Source organism: Astatotilapia calliptera, chromosome 22 (assembly GCF_900246225.1).
Source record: "Astatotilapia calliptera chromosome 22, fAstCal1.2, whole genome shotgun sequence".
In the NCBI taxonomy this organism is placed as follows: Eukaryota; Metazoa; Chordata; class Actinopteri; order Cichliformes; family Cichlidae; genus Astatotilapia; species Astatotilapia calliptera.
In genome coordinates this window covers 12,362,741-12,381,637 of record NC_039322.1, presented here as the reverse complement: position 1 = coordinate 12,381,637, position 18,897 = coordinate 12,362,741, and the positions used below count along the sequence as shown (strand labels likewise).

Here is an 18,897-nt window from a genome sequence, read left to right as displayed (position 1 = left end):
CAACTTAGGTTTGCAAAGATGGATCGGAACAGACTGCAAGACTTGTGGAACAATGTCCTTTGGACAGATGAGTTTAAAGTAGATGTTTGGCCATAATTCACAGCATATCAGCACAACTACCTCCTACCAACTGTCAAGCATAGTGCTGGAGGTGTGATGTTTTGGGCTTGCTTTGCAGCCACAGAGTACCCTTCTGTATACCAAAATATTCTACAGCCAAATGTGTTCAACCTAAACTGGGCACACCAGCAAATCTACAACAGAATGGCTGAAAAAGAAAAGAATGATGTTATTTAATTAATGCTGCCAAATGTAGTACAGTTTTTCAGGGGACTACACAGTCCTATGAAAACTGTATAAAGCTAATTATTTCAAATATTAAGATAATTTGCTTTAAACATTTCCCTTTTTATGAATGTAGTAATTGGTTCTAACTTGAACTAATTAAAAGGAGAAAAATATTTTAAGGAATCTGATTTCATTATTGCTATTTTTCAGAATACTTGCAAATTAGTAAATTAGACATTAAAAGTGTTTTTTGAGTCACAATAGTATTACGAATCAGTTATTCATCCATTAATAAAGGCTTAACAAAATAATGTAATAATCCCAGCTGAACAAACCATTAATAAAGCCACACAAATATTAAAGAAGCACCGTTAACTCGGCATTTACAGCAAACAACATTGTTGCGTTTTCTAATCATTTTAATAGAATGATTAGCAGATAAAAGTTAAAAATGGGAATAAAAACAGACATGGACAAGTACAAAAAATCTGTCTTTACTTCAAGAGTTCAGTACCTTTCTGTTCCCCACCGGGTATAGGACTCTCTGGTTCCTCCAGGTTCCACCAGGAGGCACCAGAGCAGAACAAGAGCACAGCACGAATACCAGTACAAAATAAAAGGGAACAGCTGAGAGCAAGAAAAGAAAGGCAACTTGGACATTGATTAAAGAAAATTAAGGAAAGCGAGAAGAAAGAGAAACATCTTATACTGCTCCAGAAAAGTGAAAAATGGGTATTTTTTTTCTTCGTTCTTTTGTTATTTGGTCTACTTTAAGGTCTCCTGCAGCTCAGAAACCAGAATATAAACATCAACAAATCAGACACTTACTGCATTGGCTCACATGCACCCCCCTCGCCCATCTTGATTTTTTTTTTCATTTTTTTTTTTTTTTTTTGAAAAAGGACTATGCACATCTGATATGACATGATGTCACTACTTGCTATGCCAACACCACCCAAAAGCACTGATTTCACAATTTATGATGTACTGCAGAGATAAAAATAAAACAGCCGACTCAAACGCACTGTATAAAAACAAAACGTCATATCACCGAGACGCACGACTTCAACTCATTATTTTGATCATTGGCAGAGTCTGCGACATGTTCACAGCTGATGGAAGATCCAGACAAATGTTTTGTCCTAATATTTACAACTATTTCGACAGCATGATCCTCTGTGAAGTGCGGATGAAATCTCCGTCCGAGTCTCCTTTGGATTATTCAGCACTGGGTATAAAATGATACAAGAAGTAAGAGCCAAAGAGTGTGTGTGTGGATGCGCAGGAACTGTTAAAAAAAATTCGTACCCCAGCTGACACTTAAGATTTCACAATACACATGATGCTGAGGTTTTTACACTGCAATATAGTGATGTTTTTCTCCTTTTTCATTCACTTTCTTGCAGTAAAACAAAAGAAGAAGAAAAAAGGCTAACATGTGATAGGGCAGTACTAGACTCAAGCGTTTTAGTAAGATGAGAGTCAAATAACGTATCCTCTATTCATTTAGCCTCACCGTACACAGTTGTGGGAATATTTTAACTTCGCCTTCCCCACCTAAAGTGTGTCTGTTTAAGTCATCACCAATATGACACATGAGTGTATCGAGTAAATCACAGTCAGAGTGGGAGCTTCCGTGCCAGTCAGTCACAAACTGTGTGAGGTAGTGTGTTGGTGTCAGTGCTTTGCTGGTTGGCAGGCTAGAGATCTGAAGGACTGTGTAGTTTTAACATTCATCATGTTTTGACTCCTGTAAGAAGGAAGGGGGTGGGGAGGTGGGGCAGAGGAGAAAAAAATAATTTGCCGAGAGTCACTCAAAGTGCTATATATAAGCATGAAAGTCGATGAGCGCGTTTCTCTGTGTAGTGAACAAGTAAAGGGATAGTCAAGAGAAAGCTGGGCAAGTAGCTGACAAGACACACACAGGTCATTCAGTTAGATCAGTCTCTCTATTTGTCTGTAGGCGCCCCAAATCAGTGCTGCTCTCTCTTTTCTACTCCTCAGCTCTCATTGGCTGCCACCAGCTGGCCTAATCCTTGGCGCACAAACACTGCCTGGATGTCCTTGGTCTTGATGCAGAAGTCACAAGCCCAAACAGCAGCGCTCTCTCGAGTCAGCAGCCCATATGCTGGTTCCGTCAGGCCTGTGCAGTCGCGGTGGAACCAGCGCTGGCACGACGCCTCGCAAAGGATGGCGTCTTGGTCGTCGTGCACTTCTGCCATGCAGTGACCGCAAGGGAAAATCATCCCAGAGCTGCCGAGTTTTCCAGGGCCAGAGCCGGGCCCGGTTGAGGGGGCAGCAGGGCCAGAAGGCAGGGGAGACTGGGTGTTTGGAGTTGATGTAGAATTAGAGGGGGGATTTGGGTTGCTGCCGGGAGTGTTACCGCCATTGTTGTTGGTCATGTTGTTCTGACCTGAATTGGTGGCTGTATTTGACATGGGACCCCCAGTACCAGTAGTGCTGTTCTGTTGGTTGTAAGGGGTGGAGCCTGGTGCAGAGTTAGGTGGGGTTGACTGTTGCTGCTGCTGGGTAGAGTTGTTAGAGTTAGGGGTGTTTGTATTGCTAGGGGGCTGTAGCTGACTTGGTGTTGGATGCTGGGGCTGACCTGATCCATTCAAGGGACCAGTGGGAGAAGAGTTGGGGTTAGGCTGTGGTGGTGCTGACGGAGGCTGAACAGGCGTACTGGCATTGGGCTGCTGGACATCAGAGTGGCCAGGGAAGCCACCCCCAGGCTGAGGTGGGCCAGAATTTGGAGGCGGCCCAGGTGTTGTATTATTAGGAGGAGGGCCATTTGGATTCATGTTAAGCTGCTGCTGTTGTTGCTGTTGTTGTTGCTGCTGCTGAGGCCCAGGTGGTGCACCACCTCCACCGAAGCTCTTTCCATCCTCGTTGCCTGGCCCCGGTGGGCTGGGGCCAGGGTAAGGGCCATCCTGTGAAGGCGGGAACTGTCCTTGAGGGGGCATTCCTGGCAAGCCTCCCACCATATTGCCACCCGGGCCACCACTCATGCCTCCCATCATGTTCATCCCTGGACCCAAACCTCCTCCCATGGGAGGCAAGGGCCCCCTTGGGCCTCCACCACCAGGTAACGGAGGGCTGTTAAATGGGTGCCCACCCTGTCCGTGCTGCTGTGGAGGCATCCCAAATCGCGGGTGTGGTGGCCCCCCTCCTCCAGGTCCTCCCATACCTCCTGGGGACAACATGGGATTGAATCCTGGCCCTGGATGCATAGGTGGACTAAAGCTGGGTGGCATATTGAACTGAGAGGGGCCACCAGGAGGGAAGCCACCCGCTCCGCCTCCACCTCCACCGCCTCCACCCCCACCACCTCCAAAGCCAGGCATTCCAAAACCTAGCTGGTTGTGGGGTCCAGCATTAGACGGAGGGCCGAATGGGGGCCTCCGTCCAGGCTGGCCACCGCCCGGTCCTCCTGGTCCTCCCATGAAGTTCATACCTCCAGTCATTCTGCTTCCACCTCCATACCCACCTCCTCCGCCGGCACCTGGGCTGGGAAGAAATGGAGCACCACCTGGTCCACCTGCCCCACCAGGTCTGGATGGGGATGCAAAGTCATCGTCAAACGGGTTGGAGGCGACCAGATGGTCCACCATGGGGGTAGGAGGGGGTGCAAACTCAGTGAGGTGGGAGAAACCCGCAGCCTGAAACAGAGAACAAAATACACAATGCATTCTTTCTTTTTTTGCTGCTTATATGAGACCAATTATTTAAATTCTTAGTCTATTAAATGTTTAGGTCAACCTGTTTACTGAGAACATTCTCTTTATTGTAGCAATGTAAATATAGTTTTGTGAAAAAGTATTTGTTCCCTTCCAGATTTATTTTTTGCATATTTTTCACATTTAAATGTTTTAAATCATACAAGTTTTAATATTATACAAAGATAACTCATGTTATCTTTGTAACATGTTATCTTTGTAAAAAAAAAAAAAAAAAAACAAAAGAGCATTTTGTTTTTTTTAAGTTATCACCATTAAGTGTTTGCGATAACTGGTATTGAGTTTTTCACATCACATGTGAAGGAATTTTGGCCCACTCTTATTTGCAGAATTGTTTTAATTCAGTAACACACAAGGCAAGGTTTTTGAACATAAACAACCTGTTTAAGGTCATGCTAAAATAACTCAGATTCAAGTACAGACTTTGACTAGGCCACTGCAAAACCTGTTTTTGACCATGCACAACAGCAAGAGGTGGACTTGCTGCTGTGTTTTGGGTCATTTTCCTGCTGCGTAACCAAAGTGAGCTTGAGTTTCAGGGCATTCGTATTTTGTGGTTCCCTAAATTATGCCAGCTTCTCCAGGTCCTCAAGCAGCAAAGCAACCCCAGATCGTCACACTACTACCACCATGTTTTCCTGCTGGTACAATGTTTTTTTTTTTAATGAAATGCTGTGTTAGCTTTACATCAGATGTAACAGGACTCAAACCTTCCAAAACAGTTTCTTTCATCAGACCACAGAATACCTTCGCAAAAGTCTTTGGTGATGTTTTTTGGTAAATGTGAGATAAGCCTTTGTGGTCTGCAGTGGTTTTCTCCTTTCCCATGGGTACTGTTTTGCCCAGTGTCTTTCTTATTGTTGAATCATGAACTCTGACCTTAACTAAGACAAGTGAGACCTGTAGTTCTTTAGATGGTGTTCTGGGTTCTTTTGTGACTGAGGTCCCGGATGAGTCATCGATGTGTTCTTGAAGTAATTTTGGTAGGCTGCTCACTTCTGGGAAGGGTCCCCTCGTTCAAAGTTTTCTTCATTAGTGGATAATGGCTGTCACCGTGTTTCACTGGAACAGGCTGATAGATGTCACAGACTTTGTTTCTCAGCTATTTCTTTAGATCATGGACTTTTTTTTTGGCCTACTTGATTTTAGAATCAGGCACTCAATATTTGAGTGATTTCTTGATTCAACAGGTTTGGCAGTAATCAGGCTTGGGTGTTGCTAGAGAAACTGAACTCCACTTTCCAAAATATGCGGTTAATGACATTTAAATAATGATTTAGAATTAGTTTTTGTTTCTTTGTTTGTTTTTAATACAATTCCAGCAGACTTCGGCTAGCTTTGTTCTCCTAAGAAAAGAAATCATCTCTTAAAAACAGCATTTTAAATTTAGTTGGGTTATATCTGTCAAATATTAAAATTTGTTTAATTATCTAAAAAAAATTTGCATATGGCAAATATGCAAAATAAATAAAATTAAAAAATCAGGAACACAGGAAACAATTTTTCACAACACTGCAGATCGCCAATAACCGTCTAGGTTGGGGAAACCTGTCACTTGAACGAGTGACAAAACGTTTCTCCCACTCAAAAAGTTACGTCCAGATGAACAGAATCAACTTTTAACAGTTTTTACCTGAGCCGTGGATTTCCTTGCCTTTTTCTTCTCCGGGCTCTTCATCTGTGAAGCTGAAAAAGAAAAACATGAAAGGGAGGGGTGGAAAGATGGAAACACCATAAGTTACAACAAACACAGCATCCATGTCTCATGCTTTTGGTTCACCACCATACTGTAGCAGCATCACATTTGGATTGGCCAATACCCCTTAGTGACAGATTGGAGCAGCTTTAGACCTAGGGCCTCTTTGTCAAGTCCAACAGTTGAGATGGATTCAATGATGGGACATAGACTGGCATGAGGACAAGATGCTAAACATCCAGGCGTTATCATCACCAAGGTTATGAAGCCTTGAATCGCAAATGACCCAGGCAGACCAAATGACCCAGGCAAGAGGGAGAGAGGCCGCAAACAGAGGCAGAAGAGGTAAGGTCAATGAGGGAGACAGGAAAAGACGAAGACATGAGAACGAGGAAACGGAATTGAAGGTACATTGATAGCAAGATAGACATGAACCCCGTTCACAGATCCACTCTGTGAGAAACAGCCACCACCGGAGACAGTCGTGAAGTTTACATATGGGGGAGGCGAGAAGGGATTTGCTAACAGCACCAGTGCAGCCCATTGCAGCGCAGTAATGGATGATTCCGATCTGATTTGGAGATGGGTGAAATTAATTCCTACCTCTGCTTCGTTTTCCTTGTCCCGCCTGTAGTCTCCCCGAGTCGGCAGCCATTGGCTAATATGACTGTCGGTGAAGTGGCAAATCACCGTTCATATGCAAGAAAAAAAAGTTAAAAATGACGACGTCTTGAAAGCTATAGGGCGACTAGGTGGATTCTGCCTTCAGGTCATGTCAGTAACGCTACCATTAATATCATCACAACATAAACTGGCACTTAGTGGTAACTAGATAAGCTGGCCCAGGTCTGCAAACTCCTTTCCAGCTGCAAATCTTTGGCCACGGTGTCTGTCACGCCGGGTTTTTGGTCACCAAATCACCGTCACTTAAGACTGAGCACGTTCACGGTTTTTTTTGCAAGCCAGTTTCTACTAGCTGAGTGAAACTGGTTGCTTGATACCTGGCTCTGCCTGCCAGTACAAGCAGCAAGTTACAGAGCAACCCCCTCCCTCTCTCTCAATGATCACTTACAGATGTGTAGCTATGACCAGCTAGCTAACGCAAGCTAGTTACTACCTTGGCTAACTAGCTAGCCACGTTACTCAGTGTGGCTAGCTAGTAGCGACAAAAAATCCGAGAGCGTGGTTCAGCTTTCTACATCCAAGTGTGAACATATGCACTCAATTTCACTCATCAAAGCATTTATGACTTAAAGAAATCGGTTATGTTTTTGAAAAAAAAAAGCTGTTGTTTACTTTGCTAACATTAGCTTACTAGCTAACGTTAGCATGCTACTAATAGCCATCTTGCAGACTGTCTTGGAAGCAAACTGTACCCTTTCTCCGTTGCTCGCTCTGCTGTCCTTTAAATTGAAAATCTCTGGTGTGTCATTGCCAGCAAACCAGTCGTCACACGGTGTATGCTTGTCGGTTTCACCATTCAACTATAATTCATTCAAAAACGCAAATTTTGCCATAATTATCATGGCCTTCTATCGCAACCGGACAAAGAGGGATAAAGCGAGAGTATCGCGCACCGTGGAAGGTTCTATCTCAAAACCAATATGGGGGTGTCGAAAGGTATCCGTAAAAACTATAAAGCGTACATATAAGAATTTCTCTTAAAAGACCACTTGTATTGCATAACACATGAGAGTTTAAGATGTTGTATCAGAAGAATTATCACTATTATCCTCGATATCCTTATTATTTGAATCTATAGAATATGTACACACCTTTGATTGACGTAGGTGAAGCGGCCTAGAACGGACCATTTTTCAACGATACCCTGTACAGTTAAAGTAGTGATGCACATCTTAAGTAGAAGTTGTTAATTAAGTACGTTATTAAGTGGCATATTGATGATCATTCACCAATATTGTATAAAAAATACGGATACTTTGAACACAAAAGCCATTATACAGTTCTGTACAGGACCTACTAAGTGGGGAACCGCATAGAAAACCAACACAAATCCAGTTTATTTGCCACAGAAGTTATACGAATAATATTTTACGATTTACCCGAGGTCACATCTGCACAATAACTGTAACCTTAACTAGGTTAAAAAAAAGCAAGGGCCAGCTCAAATATTTAAAATAAAAAATATATATCTGTCACAGGGATCGTTTTGTGGAGTACTTAGGATGAGGAATTAACCCTGCGGTGTTTACTTTGTGTAAATAATAATGAAAAACAGTTAAAAAATCACATGGTTGAATTCAGTTCTTGTTTGTCAATGTTTATGTATATAATTCTTATTTTTTTTATTAAGATTAAATGTTAATAATGACCTAAATATAATATTCAACTGCATCTGTCAGTTTTATGAAAATTCGTCATGAAAAGAAAATGTATAAATGGAAGTGTCACTCTGCACTGTGAAATGTAGAATCTATAATAAAAACACAATTTTATGAAGCATTTATGCTTCTGTTGCTTCATTTCCATATTAAAATAGAGGCCTTTAAAATAAGATCTATAAAGAATAATTGAAGTGTCAGTCTCCTTGTTCGGCTACCTGGACACATGACTCTCTAAATTCCTAAAATGGATATTCTTCCACGCTGTCTACAATTAAAGGCTTATCACCGCCTACCATGTCCTGGCTCCCCCTTCTAGACCTCAGATACCCCCTCCTTTCCACACTCCAGGCACATCCAGGAGGGTCAGTGAAACAGTGGACAGTTTTTAAACTCAGAAAAGCCACCCTGGGAATGGGACCACAAATCAGAATCAAGAAAACCCTGACATTCTTTCGGATCATCCCTCTCCAGAGACATCTCTTCATTCAAAGGGAATAAACTTTTCCTCAGAGTAGAAAAGGGAACAGTTTTAAGAGATCACAGATGGGATAAAATTGAGGTATTTGTTACTGCCTGCCAAACAGGCAGGAGAAACTTTTTTTTATTCGAAATTGAAGATTTAAGAAGAGATCTATTCGCTTACACGCTTTTGTGACATGCTTTAAACTGAGGTGAGGAGATCCAGTCGACACAGACTGTATCCTAGAATAAAGCAGCGGAAGTCTTTTGTTAGAAAGGCTGTGATTTCTAAAGGTGCGTCTCTCGGGCCCTGGTGTATGGAGATACAAAGTGCCGGAACAGGCAGAGAGGTTTGGAGGTTTCCATCCGAGTTACAATGGCAAAGTGGTTCAAAGAGTTCCCCATGAACCTGAAGAATGGTACCGACAGGATCCGCTCAGTCTCCGAATCAGGCACGCAGCCGAGAGCCAATAAAGCAGGTCTGATGGCGAGCATCGGTACCAAAGCGCCGGCCTCCAAAACGGGCCATCGCAAAAACTCCTCCGCGGATAGCACAGGCGGAGGAGGAGGAGTAGGTGGAGGAGTCGGGTCTCTCCTGTCCGGAAGAAACCGAAAAAACTCGGCTATAGAGTTGAGTAGAAACGGCGTGAGCTCTCCGAAAGATGGGAAAGTGTGGGACAACCTCCTGTCTGGGAAAAGTCGCAAGAACTCCAAAGCAGAGCCGGTGTTTGATGAGCAGCCCAGATCCATTAAGAGCTCTCCGTCTGCCAACGCATACATCAGTCGGCTGATCAGAGTGGACAAGCAGGACAAGAGTCCCAGCTTCAACAGCGGTACCATCACCAGCGCAGTGGCACCTGAGGCGGAGAAAGCAGCCCAGTGCAAAACAGAAACCGTAAGTTCCCCTTTCAGATTTAGAAGGTTTAACCCTCCCTGTAAGCTGCCCTATCAGATAAATATTGCTTCTGGGATATGGATCTTTAAAAAACCCCATCTGATTTAAATCGTGTTGTTGTGTAGTTTGAAAATAATTGGAAAAGAGTGAAGACTAGCTAATTAAAAGAGCCCCCCCCCCCATTATATTTTCAGGGTGCAGCAGCTGTTGGTTCATTTAGATGGAAAATTAAATAGGCCACTAAAAGCTATTAAATACTTAATAATTGTATCCAGAGTATAGTATTTCATTATGTCATTAATTCATTTCGTTGCTTTTCAGATTAAGATTGCACACAGACCTCTAATGGGCCTTAAGAGCATTTATTTTTATTATATTAAACAATAAATTATAAGAATTAGTTCCAACTTAACTGATACATTACACCAGTGATCCACAATAATCTGAAAAAATAACATCTGCTTGCGGTGTTTGTTTGTTTCTGTACTTTATTCAGCCTAATTATACTAGTATAATAAAATCTTATTATATTCTGAGTTATACAAACTTTTCAAGCAGTTGTGGAATAACTTTAACTGACACAGATGTAGCAGCAGTGGATCTAAACCATCTGTTTGCACCTCGTAAGCAAACTCTACACTGAAAGTCATCAAATCTGTTGGCAACAAAGTCGGCCAACAGATTTGAGTCGGCTCTGAAAATTGATATTATTGTTTTGTTTTCTCCCATCCCCCTTTGTCTCTGCTTCCCATTGTGTCCTCTCCTCCTCCTCCTCTCTTTCCGCCTCTCTCTCTTTCTCTTCCTCTCCACCCCTCGCCCATACGCCCATCTTCCCCACCTTGAAAACAAAGCTGTGGTCAGACGTGAGGCCTTCACCTCCCTCTCGTGCATGCAATATGGCTCAGTGATGTCCTTTTATTCAGCTCCTCCCTCTACCTCATCCCTCTCTCTTACTACATTCATCCCCTCCCTCCAGTAATGGCTATCATGTTATAAAAAGCAGAGGTTACTTGACACTCAGGCGTTAACCCAAGTGCCCTCCAGCTCAGTTTAAAAAAACCCACAGAATCACAGAAAAGTGAGGGAAAAGATGATAAGAAAAAAAAAGACATTTGCAGTTGCTGCTGGGTTTGATCAGTCAAGTTCTTGTAGTTCTAGTCTTGCACATCTAAACTTTTGTTCTCCCATTTAATGAAAAAAAATGATGCCTTTTTTCACAGGGAGGAAGAGTATAAAACTTGATCAAGGCTTCATATGTCTGTATACTTGTGCTGTCATCTGCACTACTTTGTCCTGCTGAATCCTTCTGATCTAAACCCATTAACAGCTGTCGGTTTGCTCATTTACACTTGTCAGGCTGAGTTTTTTCACCTTTATTCAAACTCCAAAGGCAGCTGGAAGTGATTTTAGGGAGGCAGTTTTTACAGCCTGCCATTGTCTCTCATGGCTTGTAAAATAAACAAGAAATTCTGTGTCACTGATAAGGTGACAGGACACTCGCGTGTGATTGATGCAGCAGAATAATTGAGGTTAAGTAAATATGCAGAGACAATAGACTTCAGTAAATGTGTAAAACAAGACATTAAATATTCTTCTAACTGAAGCCTGTCTCGCTGTTTACTGAAGTTAATTTAATACCTCGTTCCCAGTGTCTTCAGGGAAGCTGAGACTAAATTTTATCACAAGAAAAAACATCTGGAAAATGCTTAGTTTTTTTTTGCTTATCTTCAAATTTTAGGATCTGTTGTAACTTTTTTCTTTGTATTAAATATTTTATGTTGACATCTGTTCTTATTAAAAAGGAGTACTATCAAACTTTTGTTCTCCCAAAAGAAAAAAAGAGGCTCTGACAGGATACAGTGTAAAGGTTATTTTTCACTATTTTTGACATTTTATAGACAAAAAAAGTATGAAAATGGCTTCAAGGCCAAGTTTTAATGAAAGCATTGTTAGTTTGAGCTGTATTTCATGCTAGAGATGATGGATGACATTATATTTAGCACCTGCTATAAGACAATTTATTATGTTGTTACCTCTGCTCAGGTTGGTGTGTCCTGTTCATTCAGCCTGTCCAACTTTCTTGATTATTGATTATTATAAATAGACCTGCATCCCTTAAATGTTTTAATTGTGATCATCAGCTGACAACATCTGCATTTTCTTTGTCTATATAAGATTACTGCTTGGGCTTTCCTACAGTTTTTCCTTGACCCTTGTCAAACTTTATTCTGAAAACCTTATTTTGTGTTTAAAGAATCTAATTACACATGAAAAAAGAATGATTTCACTGTGTTTTTAACCAGGTCATTATCCTTGAGGACTATGCGGATCCTTTTGATGCTCAGAAAACCAGAGAGCAAAGGGAGGCAGAGAGGGTTGGTGAGAACGATGGCTACATGGAGCCGTACGATGCACAGCAAATGATAACCGGTAAGACTTTGATCAGGATGCTCTGGTCTTTACTCCCACAGGGTCCTCCTGTGACTGACAGCATTCCCATTTTGAGTCTCTCCAGGCAGCGCAGTGAGAACATGAACTCACTCCCGTAGCGCTCTCTCTGTACCCCATCTGGACAATGGGTGTAGTTTCCTGTTCCTGCTTCCTCTTTCCTGCCTCTGTTTCCTGGTACTATTCATTAAAAAGGAAGTTTGCCCTCAGTGCGCTCCCCCCGCATTTATGACACAGTTTTGTTTAAACCCCCATATGGAGCTGTCGGACCATTAATCAAAACTTCCCAGCGTCAAGGAGGACTGGTGACCAGTCGTCCAATCACATGCTCCCCTGACCTTTCCTTCCATCAGTCCATTGTTTAAACTGAAAGAGTTACTCACAATAGCCCGCTGTGAATGAGAAAATGTTTTATTGCTGTAGTAGCTTCTAGTCTGGTGAGTGGCTGTGCGACTTCCACACTTCATCAGAGAAGTCTACTGAGGATGTGATGATGTGAATGAGTCAGTTTAAGAGTCTCAAATCATACTGAGGAAGTAAGCAGTGCACAATACTGTGACTCAGTATACAGCATCCTAATTAATCTTTAGTTGGCAGCTGATCTCAGTGACTAGAACAAAATATATTACATAGATTTTACAGTTATTTTACATCTAGTCGTGATGTTGCTTTAAACTCAATTTGAGCATGATTAGCAAAAATGGTAAACACCCTTCTCTCATGGCCCCTGATTTATGTAGCCGGCTAAATTAATAGTGGTAAACACTTGTCTCAGTCATTAAATGCATTGCCCTCTTTAACGTGAAATGTAACGGCTTCTGTTTTTTCCCCTGAAGGTCGCTGTTTTATTTTATGAAAGTGTAATAACTTTCAACCTTGCTCTAAAACGCAGCAGGACTCTTTGCAATAATAACCTTTTTCTACTCTTTTGAAAATGGCTTAAGCTGCCTTAACGTGTTTGTTGTTGTGAATTGGCACATATGAATAAAAAACTCAAATTGAAATTACTTCAGATTTTCACTTGTTAACACTGACATAACAAAATAAGACGATATCACGATTCAAAGATTTAATTATTCTTTATTGCACATAATAAATCTCTGTGTGGTAGTTCTCTGCTTAAAACACACACACACACACACACACACACACACACACACACACACACACACACACACACACACACACACACACACACACACACACACAATAAATAGATATACACAATACATTAAAAGGCAGCATTGTAAACTTGATGTAAAGTGCAGCTGTCCAGTGCATGTCTCTGTGTTTTAAGGCATTAGATGTGTTAGTTTTGTGAGTAAAGCCTTATTATAGTTTTCTGTTCTCTATGATTACAACTGAACACTGAGAAGCATCTTAAACTGTAGAAACGAACACCACAAACATCAACCAGCTAATACAGTTTTTCCTGACAATAAAACCAGATTACAATTAAACTATATTTTCATATTATCTCAATAACGAATAATAAATAATGAAACATGATAACTTTTGCAGAAATCTACTCATCTTATGTATCTGGGGAATAAAAATATCTGCCAGTAAATCAGACTTTTAAAACAACAAACCACCAAATAAATTGCTTGGGTTCTAATCAAAGGAGCTTGCAAAGAAAAGCGTCTGGACTTCTTTAAGTTGCTTGAAGACGTTTCACCTCTCATCCGAGAAGCTTCTTCAGTTCTAAGGTCTAAGCTTCTCGGATGAGAGGTGAAACATCTTCAAGCAACTTAAAGAGTCCAGACGCTTTTCTTTGCAAGCTCCTTTGACTACGATGACCTGGATGACTGAGAACCTTCACAGACACTTGGGTTCTAATAATGATGCTCTGATATACAGCAGTAGTGCAAAATTGCACTTTTATTCCTAATTTATCCAGTTAGCACATGTAAGCACCCAACAGCTGCTGAGAAATGCACTGCTGGAATTAGACTAGCAAATAAAATAGCTGTTAAAATGATGTTTATAAGGGTTCATTATCGAATAGTGACAGTTATGGTTACTTTAATGAAGATTCAGAACTACATTGACGTGTGTTACATTATTAGAAGCACTCATTAAAAAGAGGAACTTGGGAAAAAAACCTGAATAATCCATTCAAATCACTGGAACATATCATAAGTCATGTTATGGACCAAAATCTATTCAAATGCAACTTATTAGCATTGATTTATGGATTAAGGATATTTACAGATTAGTAGTTGTAATGACAAATGATTAAGAATTAATCTCTATGCCCTTCTTGATGAGTTTTTGTGGACGTCATGGTCACTAGCTATGGCAGCAGTGACTCCTTTTATTGTAGTTTTTGGTCCAGAGATTTGATGCTAACTGCTCCGAGTGTTTTTTCAGTCTCCAGCCCACAGCTGTTGCCATTCACTGATGCCATCTTCCTTATTCAGCTACTGGAGGTGATGCATCACTGCAGCCTTCCTCTCCAGGTCCAGGTGCTTATGTCTGATTATATTTTAATCTCTTGCTTTCTAGAGATCAGACGTCGAGGATCTAAAGACCTGCTAAAGGTGTGTGCGGTGATGGAGGGGAGTGAGGCAACAGCAGATGAAGCTCATCCTGCCCCCGTACAGATCTATGACATCCCGTACGAGGAAGGTGGCGACAGCGAGAAGACGGCAATCACGCGGCCAGAGCTGGACACTCGTCCCTCCACTGAGTACGAGCTACCCTGGGAGTGGAAGAAGGAGCATATTGTTAAAACCCTATCAGGTACAGTAGAATTTATTCATGTCTTCTCATACTATAGCCATGCAATAAAAGCCAACAGCAAGACCCCCCCCCCCCCCCCCCCCAAAATAACATACATTTGTGCATCTGTGCACTCCTGAGTCGACTTTGCTCCACTTTTCAACCAGTTTCTTTATAGAAACAGTGTTTCTACAACCCAACTAGATAAATGTGAACCAGCCAGCACTAGCCTCACATTTATATTTTATTACTGCATAGACCAACTGCATACTGAAAAGCATCATGTAGCAGCATCAAAGTCTGTGTTATTATTTTATATTGACGGGAGGCTTCTGCACCCAGTTCAAACTGCAGTCAGCTGTTTCTTTACATAAATTCTTATCTTCTCGTGGTGCTCGTCTTCCCCTAGCACAGTTTGACAGCTCTGATCGCACCACCAAAGATGAGACGCCTCACCCTACACTTACTAGACAGCCCCAACATCCACCAGCCCAGCATCAGCATCAGCATCGGAGGCAGAAAAGCTGGACCCAAAAGATTCTGAGATCCTCTCTGTGCATTGTGCCTCATCGCAAAGTTGTTCCAGAGAGGGGATTTCCATATTCACAAGGAGGTATTGTAGATATTGAAAGCAGGTTGATTTCCTTGTGTATCATTGTCTGGTGTAATTCACCCCTACCCACAATCCTTTGCCTCTCCCTCACACCGTTCCAGGTCTATCTCTGTGAAGCCTCCTCTCTGAGCGGGCCTCTAAAATCCTGCCTCAGTCTAAAGTGTTTAAACAGAAAACATTGCAAACATGTAGCATTTTAGCCTCCTGCACCCAGTGCTCCCGTTCTGCCTCTCCAGTCACTCTCTGCCCGCGTTGCCAAACAGCAGCAGCTGTGGTGTTAAAAACTGTCCTGAAGAAGCAAACATGCTGCCTCTCCCAGGATGCTTCGCATCGAACGCTTTCAGAATGCTCCTCGCTTCATTTCCTCGGTTGCACAAGCACCTTTTATGTACCTGCAACTTTCACAATTCGTAACCCTAAGAAATGTGGAGTGACGGAAGGCAGGCGGAAAAAAGATGGGACGTGGAGGGTGGGGAAAGAACAACGGAGGGAGTGCAGCCACGCAGGTGAGGAGGTAAAGAGAAATAGGGGTGAGCGTCGGCTGCAGCCAGTCAATTATTCAGGTTTGTGGTACCTACCTTGGGAGCTGCTTTCAGCATGCCTGCCTGGCATCACCTGCTAATAGGCCACCAATTGACATGCTAGCTTAGCAGACGGTCCTCATCTCGCTTTCCTCATGTACGGGGCTCTTATCAGTGCTCCCTGCTGGAACGTGTAAATAATTACTCCATGACCACTCTGCTGTGAGCTAGAGGGTTATTTGCACAAAGAAAGGAGGATATATTTTAAAAGGGGCGACGGGTTATTTTAAGAAAATGGGTGAATTATTTATGGAGGCCTGCTAGGAAGTGTTTGTGCGTTTGCGCTGTTGCATGTTTGGTGTGAGCTGGAAAGAACCTGAGGGTTTTTATCTGTTAAAGACATGTGTAAGTTAATTGTATTTAGAGTAAGTGATCAGGGAGCGCGCTTTGAGGTTTATTTTTTACATTTCAAAGAGTGTGTGCATGCGTGGTGGTCTTCGGGGAGGGGGTGCTTACACCTACATTAAACCCTGCAGTCGCCATGGCTTGGAGATAAAAGACCAGATTATTCTACTTGGCATCCATTAGATTGTCTGAATATCGTCCAGTTTAAATCTGACCCAGAACTACTTTCCTTGATCTTCCTTTCTTGCTTTCCACCTCGCACCCCTCTCTCTCTCTCTCCTTTGTTCTCTTTCCTCTCTTTGGTGCGGGATGAGAGAGGGATATGTGTGCCAGCCCAGAGAAGGAGCTTACAGACTGAGGTTTTTTGAAAATGAACGCCCTACTGTGGTTAACTTCCTGTGAGAGTAGCCGAGCCCCCTCACTCACTGAACTTCAAAGCTTGCATACTACACTTTGTAAAGATAATGTAAGCGGCACTGTTGTCTTGTGGCTCCCTCTGTGGATTTACCTTCGTGTTATACTTTGCCTATATTTTTGCAACGTGGTTGTTTTATGTTCACTTTTACCTGCACGCTGCCTCAGATGTCTCATTTGTTGAAGATTTTCTTTACGTGAATACTAAGCTGATGTATGTTTGTGCACTCCCTGTTTTGCTCGAGTCTGTCTTCTGCTCTTTTAGTAACCAGACAGTTTGAGATTGGCAGGATAAGCACTTTGTTTTTTGGACATGGCCACGTGGGCAACTGGGAGCTGCCTGGCACCCTCTCTGAGGGTGTGTACTGTGGAGAATTCATCTTGATGAGAGCTCCTATTGTGTGTCACAGCTCCTCTGCTATCTCACTTTCTGTCAGGCTGCCTGTCTTTTTCCTCTAAGGCCAGCACCCTTTGTATAAGTGGCAGCATACAGTAAACAAAATAGAAATAGACCTTTTCTCACAGCTAATATTTTGATTTGATTCGATGACAGAAAAACATGCCACATTGGGCTTTGATTGTCACGTCCTGCGGGCACCTCTGGTCCGAACTTGTCAAAAATTTCAAAAAATCTCATTTTCAGTTTGGGCAGATGGAGTAGCTCTCTAAATGGAAAAAGATGGAAAAAGAAATCCACCTGAAAAGAAATCGATTGTGGATGTTTATTGTCATTTTGACTACTCTGAGTATGTGTGATTGTAGATTGTGCTAGAGGAAGGCTGTGTCCTAGATCAGGGCTGAAGAGATTTCTTTTTTGCATTGTTGCAGATGTCCACTAGATGAAGGTACTTTGCAGATATTTAGCTGAATAGCAGAGGGGACTGTAGCATCTCCATGCAGGTCCCTTTTCAGTACTGCCAAGGGCACATGAGTCTAAAAACTCGGCTGTGGATCAATGTGCTAGGATACCCTGGTCTAATGAATCACATTTTCCTTTACTTTATTTCAATAGCCAGGTGCGTGTGCAATTATTTACTTGGGTAGCATGATGCACTGCAGGAGAAAAGCAAGCCAACAGAGGCATTGCATTGTTCTGGACAATATTGTACTGGGAAACCTTGGCTTCTGGCATTCATGTGGACACTGTTTTGACATTTAGCACTCAGCTGCACATTACACACATCCCTTCATGGCAGTGATGTTGCCTGTGGGTATTGATCTCATTGAGCAAGATAATCTGCCCTGTCACGTTGGGAAAAATGTTTGGAAATAGTTTGAAAACCATCTCATGGTTTAAATTGATATGATCGAGCATCTGGAAGATGTGGTAGAAAAACAACCAAAACCTAGAGGCCTCCAGGGATCTGCTGCTGTGGTCTTGCTGTATTTTACCACAATGACACCATTGGAGGTTTTTCGTAGTGCTTCAGTGGGATGTGTTGGTGGCACAAGGGACCCAGAGAAAGGTGATGTTACAAACACCATCTTTATGTACAGTTAAGTATATCTATGATATGGTTTGTATGCTCCATTATGCCCATTTATACATTTTGGACCTTTTGCTTCCAAGTAGAAAAGACCATTTTTTCTGCTTTTCATGATTTGGTGACAGATAAGTAGTGAACCAAAGGGGAGGAGAGTGAAGCAAAAAAGCAGCAATCTCACAGAGAGAGAGCAGATGTGTACAATCAGGCCTTTAGTAGTGAAGTACAATTGGAGCCTCACCTTTGGAGAGATGGACCCTTGTTATCGCGGCATGTTGCGAGGTACGATCACACCGAGAGCTCAGCGGGGTGGATCACTTTTCAAGACTGGCCGTGACTGGAACTGGCATCGGTTTATGATACATCTGAAGGTTTTGGTGTGATTAGGAGAGGAGTTATTCTCGTTTTCTTTTTATGTTCGACTGTTTTTTGTCCACGCCATTCGTTCCAATTAAATGACCAGATTTTTGGACATAGCAGCACAGCAGCACTGATATTTGAGCCACTCAAAACCCCAATTGCATTAAACCAAACCGGAGTTATGAGCATAGGGAGTTTAATTGCTGGATTTGAGTGCTTACTAGAGTGTAAGCCATATTGCTGACAGTGTGAGTTGCCACACCAATGCAAAGCCTAAAGCCCAGGGGCCAATAATAGCCAGAGAAATATTCCCTAGTGGTCCTTGGAAACATTCCAGTGTAATAAAAGAAAAGAGAAGATGCCTACTGGCCTCTGTTATATTTATTTTATGCAAAAAGTGTAGCTGGAGGAAAGCCACAGTTTAATATTCAACTGTGTCATCTATTCTTCAGTTTGATATTTAAACTTCCTCTGTGGATGTCTGGAAAGTAAAGAGCAGCTTAAACCG

At 42.2% G+C, this 18,897-nt stretch overlaps 3 protein-coding genes across 7 annotated transcripts in view; 2 read left to right on the top strand and 1 right to left on the bottom strand.

Annotated features, from left to right (window-relative positions):
- The window catches only part of efna3a (ephrin-A3a), a 400,882-nt gene that overhangs the window by 358,249 nt on the left and 23,736 nt on the right, over window positions 1–18,897 (top strand). The gene's annotated exons all lie outside the window — the stretch shown is intronic.
- Window positions 690–7,300, bottom strand: pygo2 (pygopus homolog 2 (Drosophila)). Of its 3 annotated transcripts, XM_026157332.1 has the most exons (4): window positions 7,098–7,300; window positions 6,325–6,388; window positions 5,659–5,711; window positions 690–3,947 (listed from the first exon to the last, which is right to left on the bottom strand). In XM_026157332.1, exons 2-4 carry the CDS (start codon window positions 6,374–6,376, stop codon window positions 2,289–2,291), a joined length of 1,764 nt encoding a protein of 587 aa, XP_026013117.1. In that variant the 5' UTR covers window positions 6,377–6,388; window positions 7,098–7,300; the 3' UTR covers window positions 690–2,288. The 3 variants fall into 3 exon arrangements, with proteins under 3 accessions (XP_026013117.1, XP_026013119.1, XP_026013118.1); XM_026157334.1 differs by lacking the exon at window positions 6,325–6,388; XM_026157333.1 differs by lacking the exon at window positions 7,098–7,300 and having other exon boundaries at window positions 6,325–7,091.
- Window positions 5,728–15,064, top strand: LOC113015352 (SH2 domain-containing adapter protein E-like). Its single transcript, XM_026157366.1, has 5 exons — window positions 5,728–6,066; window positions 8,383–9,420; window positions 11,724–11,850; window positions 14,377–14,613; window positions 15,007–15,064. Exons 2-5 carry the CDS (start codon window positions 8,902–8,904, stop codon window positions 15,009–15,011), a joined length of 888 nt encoding a protein of 295 aa, XP_026013151.1. The 5' UTR covers window positions 5,728–6,066; window positions 8,383–8,901; the 3' UTR covers window positions 15,012–15,064.